The sequence below is a fragment of the Carcharhinus amblyrhynchos genome, chromosome 13, assembly GCF_965287045.1.
Source record: "Carcharhinus amblyrhynchos chromosome 13, sCarAmb.v2.hapA, whole genome shotgun sequence".
Taxonomy (NCBI): domain Eukaryota; kingdom Metazoa; phylum Chordata; class Chondrichthyes; order Carcharhiniformes; family Carcharhinidae; genus Carcharhinus; species Carcharhinus amblyrhynchos.
Genome location: NC_137336.1, coordinates 65,660,417 through 65,677,564, shown reverse-complemented (window position 1 = coordinate 65,677,564; position 17,148 = coordinate 65,660,417). Strand labels below are relative to the sequence as shown.

General features: G+C 40.1%; 1 protein-coding gene across 5 annotated transcripts in view; it reads left to right on the top strand.

The window, feature by feature from the left end:
• LOC145351957 (serine/threonine-protein phosphatase 2A 55 kDa regulatory subunit B beta isoform) overlaps nt 1-16,566 on the top strand; it is a 512,592-nt gene extending 496,026 nt beyond the window's left edge. For all 5 annotated transcript variants that reach the window (XM_080201784.1, XM_080201785.1, XM_080201786.1 and 2 more), the window contains 3 exons: nt 6,317-6,486; nt 10,666-10,757; nt 12,402-16,566. In XM_080201784.1, coding sequence (XP_080057910.1) covers nt 6,317-6,486; nt 10,666-10,757; nt 12,402-12,681 — 542 coding nt within the window. In that variant the 3' untranslated portion in view covers nt 12,682-16,566. The remainder of the gene's footprint in view (nt 1-6,316; nt 6,487-10,665; nt 10,758-12,401) is intronic.
• Nucleotides 16,567-17,148: the final 582 nt, after the last annotated feature.

Here is a 17,148-nt window from a genome sequence, read left to right as displayed (position 1 = left end):
TTCTGATCTTAGGTCATCCTTCTCTGTTGTGCTAATGTCATCTTATTAACAGAACCACTCCTCCATCTTTGCTTCCTGTCCTTCCTAAATGTCATGTACCCTTTAATATGCCGGTCCCAATCTGCCATCCTGCAGCTCTATCTCTGTAATGGCTATCAGGTTGCTCTTATTTATTTATATTTGCACTATCAGTTCATCTGTTTTGTTTTGAATGGTATATGCATTCACTCATTCAGCTCATCCAGCCTGCTGTGCCACTCAATATGATCAGGGATGATTTTGGGCTTCAATTCCATTTTCCCATCCATATCTCTTGACTCTGTAAGAGACCAAAAAAACCTATCAGTCTTTTTCAATGGAGTCACCCAGAACCTTTTGGAATACAGAATTCCAAAGACTCATTACCCTTTGACTGCCCCTTACCTCAGTCCTAAATAATCAACTCCTTTAGAAACAGTGCCCTCAGGTCAACATCGAACCATGTGTGATTAATGTCACATATAGCCAAGATCTTCTCTGAAGATTATTAATGAATCAGTTAGGTTTTCACAACAATCGGTCAGCTTTTCTTAGTTATTTTATTTAGTGTCAGCCTACCATTCTATGCATAGTAATGATTTGGGTGATTACATGGGCTTCACACTGGCATTTCCTTTCTATTCATGACTGTTGCCAGAGTGTCTACAGCCAAGGCTGAGGTCATCATGTTTATTCAGATCCATTCTTTTGGTCTTTTTTTACTTTCAAGTGAGATTTGCCATTAGGGCAAAGAAAGGTAATTAAATTCCCAATCAAAGATATTCCAATTTGAAAAACATAGAAATCTTCGTGTAGAGAACATATATTAAGCAATTTAGGTTCAATATGTGACCTGATCCATACTGTAAGTTTCAGAACAAATTGTGTATCTAGATTTATCTAGGTAAAAAGTGAGACTTCCTTGAAAAATTAATATTTGTAGATATAAAAATATTGTAACTAAATAAAAAGCCAGAATGTGCTTTGTGCAACTTGCTATTTCCATGTATATATTTGGCCTTCAGTATGTGCTTGCCTCTCTCTGGAATGTTCCAGAATATTTAGATTCTGTAATGAAGTATAAACTATCACAGTCCAGTTTTAGGGATTTCCAGCACTAGGCTGCTTAATCAGCAATGTTTCATTAATAAGAAATTCCCTCTATGTCTGCTCACAATTCAATAATTCTATATTCACTGAAACCTATTAAGTCACTCAATCAACTCCAGTAACAGATGCCTCTGAATATTTTGCAGTTTAGGGTGAATGCAGATAACAGGATCAATCCAAATTTAGAACATAGAGTCTCCTAAAATAGTGTGAAGAAACTAAATGATCCTTCTGCCACAAATACAATTAGACTTCATTATTTTAGTTGTTCTAGATGGTTAAAATTACCATGCAAACTTAGATTATAGAACAGGAATTTCTAGATTATTGCCACTGTAATTGTCGGGTCCGCATTGCAAATGTGTACAGTTACCTTTACATAGCATCATAGAATGGTTACAGCACGCAAGGAGGCTATTCGGCCCATCATGTCCATGCCAACTCTCTGTAAGAATAGCTCATCTAGTTGTACTCCATCGCCTTTTCCCTGTAATTTCTCCCTCGTCAGGTAATTATTCCATTTCCTTTTGAAAGCTGCGATTGAATCTACTTTTGTCACATTCTCAGGCAATATATTCCAGATCCTAACTACTTGCTGTGTAAAAAAAAAACTTCTCCTCATGTCACTTCTGGTTCTTCTGCCAGACAACTTAAACCTGTGTCTCTGCTGCTCAGCCCTTCTGCCAATAGGAACAGTTTCTTCTTTCAATCTTCTGTAATGAGAATAGCCCCAGCTTTGCCAATTTATCCATGTAACCAAAGTTTTCAGTTCATTTATTCTTATTAATTTTAAATAACCATAAATATCAGAGCACAATGGGTCACACAGTTCTTACCCCAGTAAGCATTGAGGGTACCATGCAGCAATGAGCTGTAACATTCATTGGGCCTTTTGTGCCATTGGGACAAAACAGAGGTGCCCACCATGTGCAATGCAGTTCGTCCAGGTTTATGCTTTTTGACATTCTGGAAGCAACTTCTGATTCATTGGGGTCTTGCTAAGAGAAAGAGAGCCTCCTATCTTTCATTGAAAGGAGGAATGGAGAAGAATTGCCACAGATATCAGATGGCACCATAGCAGTGCTGTCTCAAACTGCTGCTCTGCTGTCCATTGTATTTGCAGATTTAGGAATAACTATCTGGAAATTACTGAAACTTGCTAAATCCCAAGTTTGTGATCTTCAGCCACGGATTATGAAGGAGATGGAGAGTAAAATGGGGTGGCATGGTGGCACAGTGGTTACTACTGCTGCCTCACAGCGCCAGGGACCTGAAAAGTAGCCACACTATAGGGAATAGTTTAAATCAAGAAATAATAAATGCATGTAAAAAGAGCTCTGCATTAATCATGGGCAAATTTAATTGGGCAAATCAAATTGGAAATGGCAGCCAAGAGAATTAATTCATAGAGCGCATTTGGTATGGTTTCTTGGAGCCAACTAGGGATCAGGATATTTTGGATCTGGTAATGTGTAATAAAGTAGGTTTAATAAATTATGTCGAGGTTAAGGATCCCCAGGAAGTAGTGATTGCAGTTTGATAGAACTTATCATTCAGCTTGAGTATGAAAAAACTGGGACTGAAATATCAGTGTAAACTTAAAGAAGGGGAATTAAGAAGGTATGAGGATGGAATTGGCCAAAATGGATTGGTCATATAGACTTGTAGGTAAGACAGTACATGAGCAGTGGCAGTCATTTGGAGAGATAATTCATGACTCCCAACAAATATACATCCTAATGAAAGTCCCTGCACTGTAAGGCAGCAATGCTAATTACTATGCCACCGTGCTGCCCGAGAGGGTATAGAAAACATTCATGAGAATGGTTCAAGGGATTCGGGACTTCAGTTACATGGATGGATTAGAGAAACTATTACCCTTGGGGAAGAGGAAATTCAGTCGAGGTTTACAAAATCATGAAGTGGACAGAGAAGCTAGAAAGAAACTGTTCCCATTGGAAGAAGTTCCGAGAACCAGAGGATGCAGATTTAAGGTGATTGGCAAAACAATCAAAAGCAAAATGAGGAAAAATGAATCAGGGATGCATGGCCTGAGTGAGTGGTTGCTGCAGATTCCATTGTGGTTTTCAAAAGGGAATTGGATAAGTGCCTGAAGGGAAAACATTTCCAAGGCTACAGGGAGAGGACCGAACAGTGGGACTAGCTAAATGGTTCCTGCAGAAACCCAGCTGGATGTTGGCCAGCTGACATTATCCTTTGATTCTGTAAGCATCCATGTGATGGATGAACAGGTACTGTAATCTGTTTTGGGTCATTGTGGCTAGATGTTAATAAGGACAGTGGGAGAAACTCCCCCTGTCCCTCTTCAAAGACTGCAGTGGAATCCCTCACAATCAAATAAACAGCCATATGGAGCCTTAGTTTGAATCCGCGACCTCCTGACTTGGAGAGAAGACTACAACCACTGAACCATGATTGATACTGGAAAAAGAAATTAACTGGCAAGAACCATGCTGCATGAACTGCAACCAACGCAACCCATGGTCCACAGATGTAACAGCTTTGGGCTTTTACAGCTGATGGATTACATGAGTGATAAAAACTAAGGGGAGGCCTGAAAATATTCATGTGTGGTAGAGGAGCGATAGAGGAGTACAACACAAATATCATGGAAATTATGTGATTTAAAAAAAACCTGCACACATTTAGTATTCCCCTTGGTGAATTACACTCACAATGTTGTAGTGAGCCACAAAGAGGCAGCCAGGATAAATCCCAGCAAATTTACATTTTTTACACTAGCCATGTTGCATAAGCTAATTTATCTGGCAGTACTTTTTGCAGCATCCTTTGCCAGGGAACTGTGGTGCAAATTGAAAGCTTTTCATTAATTCATTTCTGAGCAAGACTACATGCCCGATGGCCCAATTTAAACTTGCCAGCACAGATTTTTGTGTCAGGAGTCACGCTGCTTAGAAAACACCAGGAAATGAACCTTTCCAAGCAATTGTTCAAAAGCGTCTGTAAGAAGGCTCCACGACAAATGATTGCATTCCCCTCTTCCCCTCCCCACCCCAGGCTTTAGAGAGGGTACTGAGAGAGATTCATTGGAAGGGTGCCAGTGCTGGGGGATTTCCTTTATGTGAGGAGGCTAAAAGATTTGGAATTGTTCCCCTTCAAGCAAAGGAAGTTAAGGGATGATTTGGTAAAGATGTTCAAAACTGTAAAGAGTTTTGATAAAGTAAATTGTTTCCACTGGCAAGACTGTTGGCAACTAGAGGACTAAGATTTAAAATACTGACATTAAAAAAATGCACAATGAGACCTTATATACACATTGCCATATTATGATCTGAATTCACTGCCTGAAAAGGGCTTTGGAAGGAGATTTAGTAGCAAGTTTCAAAAGAGAATGGATGAATAATAGTAAAAGAAAATCTTGCTGATCTGTTAGGAAAATGAGAAATTAATTTCATAGAAAATAGGAGCAGGAGTAGGCTATTAGACCCTTCAAGCCTGCTCTGCCATTCATTACTGATCATCCAACTCAATAGCCTGACCCTGATTTCAAACAGTTATCAAGGCACGATGGGCTGAATGGCCTCCTTCTGAGATTCTACGATCTTTCCAATTGCCCAGCTCTGTGGAAGTGCTTGCTGACCTTCCCGGTCTACCAATGCCTTGATTTTAAAGTTCCTTGTTTTCAAATTTCTCTATTCCTCCCTGTCCGTGTAACCTCATGTAACTTTCCAAAAGCTTTAGTTCGTCCCACTCTGGCCTCTTCTCCATCTCCTCTGCTCCTTTCAATATGGACCACTGTGCTTTCAACCATCTGTGTCTTAGGTTTTGGCATTTCTTTTTTGCCTCTCCACATCTCAAGATGCTCCTTCACACGGAGCTCTTAGGTCACCTTTCCTAATATCTCTGTCCTTGGCTTGGTGTTAGATTTTGTTTGATGTTCCCAAGAAGCACTCTGTGCTGTTTTATGACGTTAAAACACAAGTTGTTAAGATATGGTAAGTTTTAGTGCCCAATACTATATTAGTTAGCATAAAATCTTCAGCATATTAAGAAAATGCTAAAACTTTTAAGATGCCACTTCCTTTTAATTTAAATGAAGCTACTAAAGCCTTGATGAAATTAGAATAAAGATGCTGAAGAATTGTTAATTATAAAATAATAATTAAAGTCTGAGGGGGAGGGAGGGCTAATAATTTGAAAGGAGGCCAGTGGGCATTTCCTTCAGAGAAGGAGAAACCAACATTTCTTTGTCGTTTGATTTTTTTTGTTTGTACCCAAAGAAGTTTTTAGAAGTGGTCTACAGAAAGATTGTCTAGTTCATCTTGGGTAATGAGTGAGGCCCTAGGGGAGACTTAAAGAAAATGCTACTGCTGCCTGCCATGAGATCTACTTTTATGATATGTACTTAAGGAAGGCATTTGGGAACATAAAATGGGAAATAGGTATGCCAGTTCACAAATAGTGCTCAGTCAGCAGGAGTTGTGTTCGGATCTGACAATAAATACACTGGCCAAAATTATATATTGTGTGCTGTCCAACAGCAGCCACCTGTGTCCACCCCCCAAACCCCATCCCACCCCATTCCGGGCGTTCTGAGGCTCCTGCTCCTATATCTTAGTTGTGACTTGAATTCAGAGGACAGTTTATAAATTCAGCTGCATTCCTTTCAGCGTATTGAGTATTTAAAAATGTTGAAAAGGTAGCTAACTCTCTGAGAGGAATGAAGAACAAGAGAGCACTATGGTAAATTAGAGATGGGTTGAATAGGAGGGAAATCAGGATGCACGTCTTCACACAAAAGATAGAAACGTGTGGAAGTACCAATTTCAGAGTAGCATCATTGAATACAATATAACCAGTTATACAATCCCCCAGCCCAGTTTACACAAATGCTCTTTGTGGCTTCTCTGAGATTATCAGCTTCGTACTGAATTGTAGTTTACTGCGCTTTGATGACTGATACTATCTAGAAGATTTTAGCTGAGAATAACTCTGTGTTTTATATGAAACACTTACAGAATTAATTTGGTTTGGATTTGTGCTGCCATCCCAGAGGTGAGAGAACAGTTCCTAAATTTGAGGGTTCTGCTGTGTTTGTAATTTTAAATGTCCCCGTGTTCTTTCGATGAATGTTTGAAGATTTCTGAATGAAGAGCTGCTAACTGGTGCATTTTATTTCTCTCCCTCTGGCTGCGTTGATCTCCAGTTTTTGAAGAGCCAGAGGATCCCAGCAACCGGTCGTTCTTCTCCGAGATCATTTCCTCAATATCGGATGTCAAGTTCAGCCACAGCGGGAGGTACATGATGACGAGGGATTACCTCACCGTCAAAGTCTGGGACTTGAACATGGAGAACAGACCATTAGAAACATATCAGGTATTTGCTGAGTGAAATTCGAAGAAGTAGGAAGCTGGTGGTTTTCCATTGGGATTGGGGTAGGAGTTTCAGATAGTGGGACTGGATAGTTATTTAATGGAGCTGTTCAGCCAAAATCAGAGGCCAGGAGGAAAAAGCTCTTGGGGCTTTCAAGGCTACAATGTTAAAATGAGCCTTGTAACTTATGCTGGGCGACAGCACAGAGGAAACACTACTTTTCACTGTGTACTAATACATGTGACAATAATAGATCAAATATTTATTTTCATCCTTCCTTTTCCACTGCACATGGACACCTCATCCAGCCATGAGAACAGGCTCTTGTTACACAACAAGCCTTCAATCGGGGGGAAGTGTATGAATCTCCTTCACTTGTGAAAAATGCATGACAACCACTCAGCACTTAATGATCTTAGGATCTTTTTTCAATTAAAATCCCAAGGATTTTTTCCAATGTTTTTCAGTTGGGTTCCATGAAAGACCAAGAAGAAAACAATAGAGCTTTCTAAAAATGGTTGAAAACCTGGAGAATATTGTTTTATTTTTAAAATTATTAATCTTAATAGAGCAAGTAAGGAATGAATGAGGCGCAGTTAAACTAAATGGATCATTGAATAGTTATTGAACAGTTACAAACCATACAGTAAATGAAGGGATAAATTAAAGCATCAAAATTTATTCAAGCTTTAGATCAGATAAGATTGGAAATCATAAAGCTTAATGATTCCGCCCGAACCTAAATAGATGAAAGTTCCAGTAATTCTGTAATGTGGAATCCAATATAATAAAAGATCTTACTCCATATTCATCAAGGAGCAAACTGTCAGCAGTTGCTCAATTCTGTGGAGCTGTGGTCGACCCCAAAACACTTCATCTATTTTAGTCAGATCCTTTCAGTATTTCCAAGTTTTTAATGTATGCTAATTGTTACTCAGAACCAGACAGATTAATACTCAATGCTTCTTCCTGTTGTTACACAGCCCATGAGCAATATCAGCAAATAATTTCCATCCAGTTATCTTCCTTCCCAAACTTGGCACTGAATGTTGGATCCTGGCAGCAAAACTGCTTGATGTTATCACACACACAGCACTGCAAACACTGCATCGCATACATAGAACTGCACACACATCTCACCATCCAATCCAGGGACAATTCTGGTTTCAACAATCTGACATCCCAGAAAGCCTGGGTATTTACCAATGGGTATTGGATATTAAAAAGGAGTCTAAAGAGGGATTTGGAGGCACTTCAATGCCTGATTATAATGTATCACAGCACACGGGAGCTGCAAGTGACAGGATTTCTAATGGAAACCGGGATTACTAATAAGAATCACCCCTATTCTTGCAAAATGAAAGGTTGATGCAAAGTTTCTGTCTGAGTAGACTAGCAAGCTGGTATTAAGTAACTTGCATGAGAGTTTGGGAAGATTATTCTCTCCATGGATTCTGTCATATCTAAAAGAATTTCAAGATTAGTTTGCATCCAATCAGGGTGTAGGATCAATGTAATCTCCTGGAGGAATAAATTCTTACATTATGTTCTGGGAATTCACGGCAGTACCCCTCAGCACAGTTTCAGTTTGGGTGAGATATTCAAAATCGGGAAGGATTTTGATGGAATAAATGAAGACAAATTATTTCTACTGGCACAAGAGTCAGCAGCTGGAGGGCACACATTTAAAATAAGATGAGAGATGAGGAAAGTCTTTTTTAAGCAGGAGACTGTTACAATCTGGAATGCTTTATTGGAAAGGCTAATAGAAAGATATTCCACTGGCAAAGGGAAGTGAATACTATCATTGAGAAAGAAAGGAAACATAGCTGGGCTGTGGGGAAAGAGCAAGGATGTGGGACTGATAGGATAGCTCTTGCAGCAAGACATGAGGGGCCGAATGGCCTCCTTTTGTGAAGTCACTTCTTTCTGATTTATGAGTTCCCCTTCTTCCACCCCACTCCCGCCCAAATGTTCTCTCCACTTTTAGGTAGTTGACAGACCTATCAGGCTAAAATTTTCTTCAAGCAATGCTGTATCATGCTACATAGATCAAGTTGATTTCCTGGGGGAAGACAGCACAGCCAACTGGTACCTGTGCAGCTCACAGGGGATTCTTCATTGATATCATTGCTGTGGTGCTGTCTGAGTGTGTGCCTTTATATGCCTATTTGTGATCAGAACTCCCCACTCACCTAACGAAGGAGAAGTGCTCCGAAAGCTAGTGACGTTTGCTACCAAATAAACATGTTGGACTTTAACCTGGTGTTGTGAGACTTCTTACTGTGCTGTCTTTTCCCAGGGCAGCACTGCTTTGATGTAGGACAAAGCTAACAAATTTTTAGCCAGTGGATCTTGCAGACATTTTCTGCTTTTCACTTCCACACATCCTTGCTGTATCTGGTTGTGGTCTCTCATTGTGCTCTCTCATTGTGCTGTGTCCCCTTGAGGTTGCTTTACTTTGATCTCTGGTGTAACCTGGGTAATAGACACAGCCCTTATATTCAAAATTTGTTGACTTTTTGGTGAGCAGACATCAACATGGATATCTGCGGAGGCATGTCCTTTCTCATACAGTCAAATACCTGGGCCTATTGTTAGTATATCTGACTCTTCTGCTTCCAATAAAGCAGAATTTTATTGGAATTAAATAAAAGCCCGTATAACTACTCTTTGTTTAAACAACTACTTAACAGCTTCACATCATGACCTCCATTCAACTAGGAATTGTTAGGTGCCATCATGTCTCCCCTAGTCAGGGTTTTGCTTGCTGGTAAATGAGCTTTGACACTCTGTCCAGTGCCCTAGTGGATAAGAGTCTCAAACGTACTGATTTCTGCAGCTCATACTGGCACTGGAATAGATTGGCACTGAATAAATTTATTCGCTAATTTTTGTTGCTAAAAACAATTATTAGAAGAGTATTCATTATGCACCCAGGAACCGTAGTATATTATGATCCATTCCATTCCCTCCCCCCACCCTATGGCCTCTGTAGACTTGCTTCTCTATGATCTTTGCATTTATTTTCACAGGATGTTGCCAAGATTTGAATTAGTGTGATCTCCTCTCCTTTTTATAGCTCTCTTGTTGCAGAAGAAAACAAATGAATGTCCTAGACTCTCCCTAACCACTACCCTTTATCACAAAACAGATTCAGATACCAAAGGGTCTTACATCCATCTTTCAGACCAACCCTACTATCTTCCACTGCTGTAGTATGTGTCTGCTTCTGAAATGAGTCAGTTGCTGGCCTTAACCAGGTTTCGGCTTTGGTCAGTATGAGCACTCAGACCTCAGAATCAGAGTACAACTCACTTCTCGACCTTTTGGATAAGGTCAAGCTTAGGATCAAGCTGGAGATCAGGTGTAATGCCTATTCTTGTCAGCCTGAATTTGGTTTGTCCCTTTTCTGAAGACCATGAATTGATTTTTGGAGCAAGCAAAGAGATGGATTAAGGGCTTGCCCTGTCTACTCTGCACATGGCTTTGTGTCAAATTTTTCTTCCTAATGCTCTTGTCAAGCACTTTGGGACATTTTAGTACATTAAAGATGCTATATAAATATAGGTTGTTGTTGTAATATAATCTTGATATCGTGCTTTGCAGACACACAAAAATATGTGTCAGAACAGTGTCTATCATAGGATGCTGCAAAACTGATTATTGTTTATAAGATTATAGAGTTGGTGAGTTTGCCTGCAGAAGTGCAACTCTCTGTTGGCTAAGTGAGTAGCTGAGCTGTACAGCAAGATTTTGCTGGATTCAATTCCTGAAATGAGCTCACTAATCTCAGTCAACAGTTGAGGCACAATAAATAAGCATCAGTGACCCTGGGCTAGTGTTACCATGCAGATTAATGCAGAGACCTCTGTTGGAAATGAGTACATTTGGACTTTGCATAGGGACAAGATTGTACTCGCCAATGATTGGCCATGGTAAGCAGCTTGCTGACATTCACTGTCAAAGTCCACACATGAATGGTGACCAGGACTGGTGAGTTGTGCCTGAAATGTGATACCCAGCAAGGTGACAGGGAGAGTGGAGGGGAGCTCAGTGTAGGCTCCATAATTTGTCCCTTAATATCTAGTCATTAAACAAATCATTGCTGTTACCCATAAATATAAGGGAACACTTGTCATTCTTAATCCCTGTTTCTACGCTGTTTTGTATTTTTTTCAGGTGCATGAATATCTGAGGAGTAAGCTGTGTTCCCTCTATGAAAACGATTGCATCTTTGACAAATTTGAGTGTGTGTGGAATGGCTCTGACAGGTAGGTGATGTCTTTGATCTCCTAGAAACCCTACGGTGCAGAAGGAGGCCATTTGGCCCATCGAGTCTGCACCGATCACAATCCCACCCAGGCCCTACCCCCATATCCCTACATATTTAATCACTGATCCCTCTAACCTACACATCTCACAACATTAAGGGCAATTTTAGCATGGCCAATCAACCTAACCCGCACATCTTTGGACTGTGGGAGGAAACCGGAGCACCCAGAGAAAACCCACGCAGACATGAGGAGAATGTGCAAATTCCACACAGACAACGACCCAAGCCGGGAATCAAACCCAGGTGCCTGGCGCTGTGAAGCAGCAGTGCTAACCACTGTGCTACCATGCTGCCCCAGACTTTGCCTGACTGTAAGCAACAGGTCAGTGAAGTAGTCTGCATTGCTTACCCTTTTACCTGGACTGGAGCTGTCATTTAACTAATCCTTTCATAGGCAAAAAAGTGCAATTACTTCAGTTGCCTCTACACTGTGTAAAATAAATTTGGAAATCTGCATTCTGTTAGTTGATGTGCTCATATATAACAGGTAAGAATGATCTCCAGTTGGCTGTGTGAATATGTTTACTGTCCATTGTAGCACTGAAACTTACAGAGCAGAAGGTCTCTGGTTCAACACCCATTGGCCTCAGTATCCCTTCTTCAGAAGGTCCTCCAAGGTTGCCACTCCTAACCAGCAGCAATGACTTCTGCAATAATGAGTTGCAGTCTGGTGGTAATAGGACCAAGCTTCACTGTGACATTTGATACTGAAAAACATTCATCATCATGTGTATGGAGTGCTCACTTGATATGGGGGTAACATACTCTGGTCAAATTCCAACTTCAGAAGAGGAAGATCAGTTGTTGAGGAAATCTTGAGGTATAGATAAAGGAAAATTGGTCTTATATACATGAATTTTCAGAAGAGATTTGATAAGATGGTATGTAAGAGATTTATTACAAAAAAAACCTCCATAATATTACGGAAGATATGGCCACTTAGAAATGGCTCAAAGTCAGAAAGGAAAGGGTAGGGTAAATGTTGCCCAATAGGATCTGAGTAGTGGCTTTGTAAAGACCTTGTGATTAATTCATATAAATAATTTTGGCTGAGGCAAGGTATTGAAATCCACTGACACCAATTAGAAAACAAGGGACACCGTAAACTGTCCCTCCTGAATGCAACAGATGGAGGACTGTTACAAACAGGATACAGGTATGAAGGCAGGAAGCAGAGGTTCAGAAATATGAAAAAGTACACTATGAGAAAAGAGTATTATCACAAAAGAGAGGAAATAATGCAATATAATTAAGGAAGACCAAGTGTGAAATATCGCAGAGATAAGTATAGTGAAAGACGAAATATTGGGTGATTTAGCATTTTGGAATGTACCGCAAAGTGTTAAGAGAAGCAAAAGAGGAAATGGGGAGATGCTGACTATCATTTTCCCAATCCTTTCTGGCTATGGACATGACACTGGAGAACTACTTACATTATCCCATTGTTTTAAAAGGGGAATGGATCAACACATAATTACAGGCCAGTCAGCCTAATCTGTGCATGAAGAATGTTGAGGTGCTTCTTGAAGTTGTAGAAACATAAGCCTTCCTTTCTTTCCTCCTGTGCTCTTCTGCTTCGCAGTGTGATCATGACAGGCTCTTATAACAACTTCTTCCGAATGTTCGACCGCAACACAAAGCGTGACGTCACACTGGAAGCATCGCGGGAAAACAGCAAGCCCAGAGCAATACTCAAACCTCGAAAAGTGTGCATGGGTGGGAAAAGGAAGAAAGACGAAATTAGTGTTGACAGTTTGGACTTCAGTAAGAAGATTCTGCACACAGCATGGCATCCGTCGGAGAATATCATAGCAGTAGCCGCCACAAACAACCTCTATATATTCCAGGACAAAGTGAACTAGAACATTTGTTTGACTGGTCGCCTTAGCACTGCGTACAATACAACATCAAATTATTATTATTTTTTAAAGGAAAACTTGGCCCTCTGGAATTAATCCTAACAATAGTTTTTTTTTGTCAGGTTGTCTGTCTTAATGAAGCTGTGGTGCCTTTTGGTATGTGGATCTGTAATTCCCATGATGCATCTATTCTAGAACAAAATGGCTTCTCTTTACGAGGCACTAAATTTCCATCTAATTCTTCTGGCTTTTAAAAGATGTAAATATTCAACACTGACTAGTAAATTTTATTTTTATTCCCCTCTCCCTCATGGAAATAGGGATAAACATTGATGTTTAGTGTATTTTATTTCTCCACAGCTGCTAATGCCTTGGACGTTCTTTATCCAAATAATCTTATTTGCACCAATTGACAGCTGCTTCCGGAGGGTGACAAATGTTCGAGCGTATGTTTATATTTTTGATTTTTTTTTGTTCTCCATGAAATGCGTCCCTCCTGTTTCTACATACACTGGGATTGAGAGAATCAAGTGTTGGTCAGCATAATATATTGAGCGGTGTTTAACGAATCAGGGAATTTTCAACACAATTCCTCTAACAGAAGACTCTTATTTGTGAAATGACCCGAGCTGTTTTGTAGCTCAGTATATGAAAGAATGAATTTACTTGCATTGTTGAACAAGCAAACTAGAAAATGTTTAAGTTAACTATACTAATGCCAATTTGAAAATGTAATTGTAGATTTTTAAAGCCCCGAGACTATCGGGGCTTTTGTAGGTAGAGTTTTTCAAGTTTTACATCTAATAATGGGAATAATTGCATATAATGACTGAAGAAGTTTTACTTTTAAATTATATCCTAATTATGTCAGATTTCAAAATTGTCTTTCCACCCCCTCCCCCTTGATAGAAAGTTATGTTCTGGTATCCAGTTTCTTTGAAGTATTTTCTGTTAATATTGTCCTGGCAGTTTGCACACCAATTTCCTCATTTTGATTCTTGCAGAGCTGAGCATCGAATGTGTAGTTTCTGTTTCTCATACCTAAAGCTAGGGCTATTCATTTAGGCCAGCACTATACCAGAGTAAAGCTACACTGTCCTGTCAGTATTGACAGAAGGTTTGACTGGAGCCTTAACCAAGCAGGAATAATTTATCAAGCCTTGAGCTTTTATGTCCCAAGCTTTTTGCCACGGGTAATGTGGTTTAAGTAGATTTAGTACTTACCTTTATGACTCAATTATGAGTCAGCTACCTAACTATGCAGATCAGAAAGGCTGGGTTTCATCTTTGGGGCTGCTTTGGGTTAGCTGACCTCAACAACAATTAAACTTACCAACCACTGGTAAGGAAAGAGCCAGGCTTGACAGTGTTGCCCCTTTAGTGGAATAGCCCTAGGTCTAGGTTCCAACGTGAAGAATTGTCACCCCAATGAAGATGAAAGGTGCCTGGCTCCTGGAATCATGCCACAAGATGTAGGAGAGGGAGAAAATGCCTTTATTTCTTAAATTTATTAACCCTTTTCACTACCAGAACAAAGAATCAAATCTCAAAATTAAACACTACTTAATTAGACTTAAGATTAAGTAAGAATTCTGGCGTATTTCAATGTTTTAGGAAGATTGTAGTAGCATTTTTTTTCATTATATAATGCATGTACAACCACTTTAAAAGCACAGGCTTACCGGCCCCTTACCCACTAAGGATGAATGTCTTTAAACAAAATACATTGGAAGCAGGATCTAAAAGCTGTTTGGTACATCACTTCATATTCCATTGGACAGAACCTGAAAGTTAATATTCAGACTGAACATTTGCCCAGCTACTTTCAACCTTCTTCCCAAAGTATCAAGCCAACATTGATTTATTCAGCCCAGGTAGCACAATGTGGAAGGATGAAATTTATACACCATTTCCATCATCAGTCATTGGGACAGCTATGGATGAGTTGCACGGTAATGTTTACATCTTCAAATTTCTGAGTTTATTTTTCAGTGTACCCTGAGAAAATAGTCATCGAGAGAGAGAAATTAAAACAAGACACACCAGCAACAACCACTTTAGTTGCTTGATACAATGTGTGCACCTATCCGGGCACATTCATTTATGTGAGAGATGCTTTTGCACATCACGTACCTTCTGCAGCACTAAAACAGGCCATTCGACACGCCAGTTTTATTAACTCCTCCTACCCTACCTATTTGAACCCAATTAATGTACCCTGCTGCTCCTTTCTCTCATTTACTAGCTTCATCCTTGGATTAATGCTGTTCGCATCAAATGCGGTAGCATTCCATATTTCACTCTCTGGATGAAGAGGTTTCTCCTGAATTCCCCGTGGGACTATCTTATTTTTGTGGCCTGTAGTTTTGGTCTCCTCCCTACAAGTGGAAACTTTTTCAATGTTATTAAAAATTTTCAGAGCAACAGCAAAAATTTTCATTTATATAACACCTTTAGTTTGCTCAAATGTCCCAAGCTGTTTCACAGAAATGCTATGAGCAAAATTAGAGCTACAAAGTAAGATATTACAGGATATTCATAGTCTAATGTCCATCTTACTGTTGGATCCCCCACTGCCCCCAAAGTGTTTTTCTTACAATTAATTAATGAAACCTAACCCTCAGAAATCTCCACATCAGAGCCTCCATGTTGAACCAAATCAGCTTTTTATCATAGAAACATTAAAGGTGTTCAAAAATCAGCCTTCAACTAAAAATGGCCCAGCTGTACCTGTGTACTTTCTGCCCTGTCCATTGCTCATTTTGTCGCACCTTTTCTTTTTCTGCATCTGTTCTTTATTAAGTTATTTTTTTCACTCCTAGATCTGCTTTTTTCCCCCAGCAAACTGGCATATTTGCCCTCTCGCTACCTCTCAGCTCCCACTGGTCATTTCCCAACTTGCCCCAAAAAGGTTGGGGTCATGGGGAGGGTGAAGCAAAAAGTGGGTGTTAGCGAACTGCCTGCACATTTTGCACACTGCTGTTTTTTTCATCAGTTGAAGCCACAGAAAGGCTATCAGTTGAGGTTCAGTCTCACCCAGGAGAATGTAGGTTGTAGGTTCAGATCACACCTCAGAACCTTGAGTACAAGACTCTAGGCTGACCACCCCAATGCAATACCGAGAGTGTGCTGGTCTGTCATGGCTTATCTTTCAGATGAAATGGTAAACCAAGCTCCTTTCATTCTTTTCATTGGCTAGCTGGAAATTACTTTTCACATTCAATTAAAAATAAGTCATAATTTTGAGCATTCCCGTCTATTCTGGTGAAACTTTTTTTTTCATGGAACGGATAAGAAATGTAATTTTAAAATCACTGTTGGTTTTCTTAAGAGACAAATGCTTGTTTTTTTTTTGCATGACATTGCTCACTGTTTCAATGGAACCGGCCGTGTTTAACCCGTTTATTTCAAATCAGTTAACCATCTCCATTAAAGCGGCGAACAGGGAAATGTCACGTGCATTTGTGAAGCACTCACCCTTATCCAGCAATCCTTCCAAACCATAATATTGAACATAGGGCTGGTCCAAGCTTGTATCTGTTCCAATAGTCACTTACCCAAATCCTAAAACAGCAGGCCTGTATTTCATGGACCACTGCCAAAGCAGATAGTGCCCATGTGTGCTCAGATACTGCCCAACACACACCAGAACCAAGACACAAAGTACCTTTTGACCTGGTAGATGATCAATGGGAGCGACACCAGTGTTGATGTCCAATGCCATACATCTGTTTCTATCATGTACAATTAAAAGGAGGGGGTGTTTACGTTAACATTATTCCTTTCTTTAAAAAAACACAAACAAAAGTGGTTTTGCAGTTGATGATTCTGTTCTGTACCACAATGTGTTTTTTTACTGCATGTAAACTGCCAGGTCCATTTTTTGATGGGGGGAGAGGGGTTGGGTTTTGGGGTGGGGGGGGGCTCGGTATGGTGGGGGGGTCATGGATGTGAATAAGGTACCACCTTGAGCTTTAGGACATGCTGCGGCTGTTTTGTGTTAGGGGCTTGACCTACTTGGTAAAAGTGCTTATTTATTGGGGGAGGGGAAGGGCAGGTGGGGCTGGCTCTTTGTTGTATGGGTCAAATGATTCGACTGGTGTACCTTTGTCCTTGTTACTGTCTGCTTTTTTTCTTAAAGAATAAACTGTGTGCAGTCAAGGCTGCGTCATGAAATATGAGCATTGTTGTGATTTGTTCAAGAGATGTGCATATGCCATGAAAGAGAGAGTTAACCCTGTTCTAGGTATTCAGTGGCAGTGCCAAATATGCCCGTACAATCAGTTATAATTGGTTTGTCAACTCCACTGGCTTCCAAATATCCATCCCCATACACCTTGTATTGGTCACCAAACTCGTACATCATGGTGATGTCCCATTTTCCTGTGCCACTTGATAAATTAATAAGCTGATTATTTACCCTATTGAATGATGCTTAATGTTGAGCCAAACCAGCCTTCCTTCCCATCT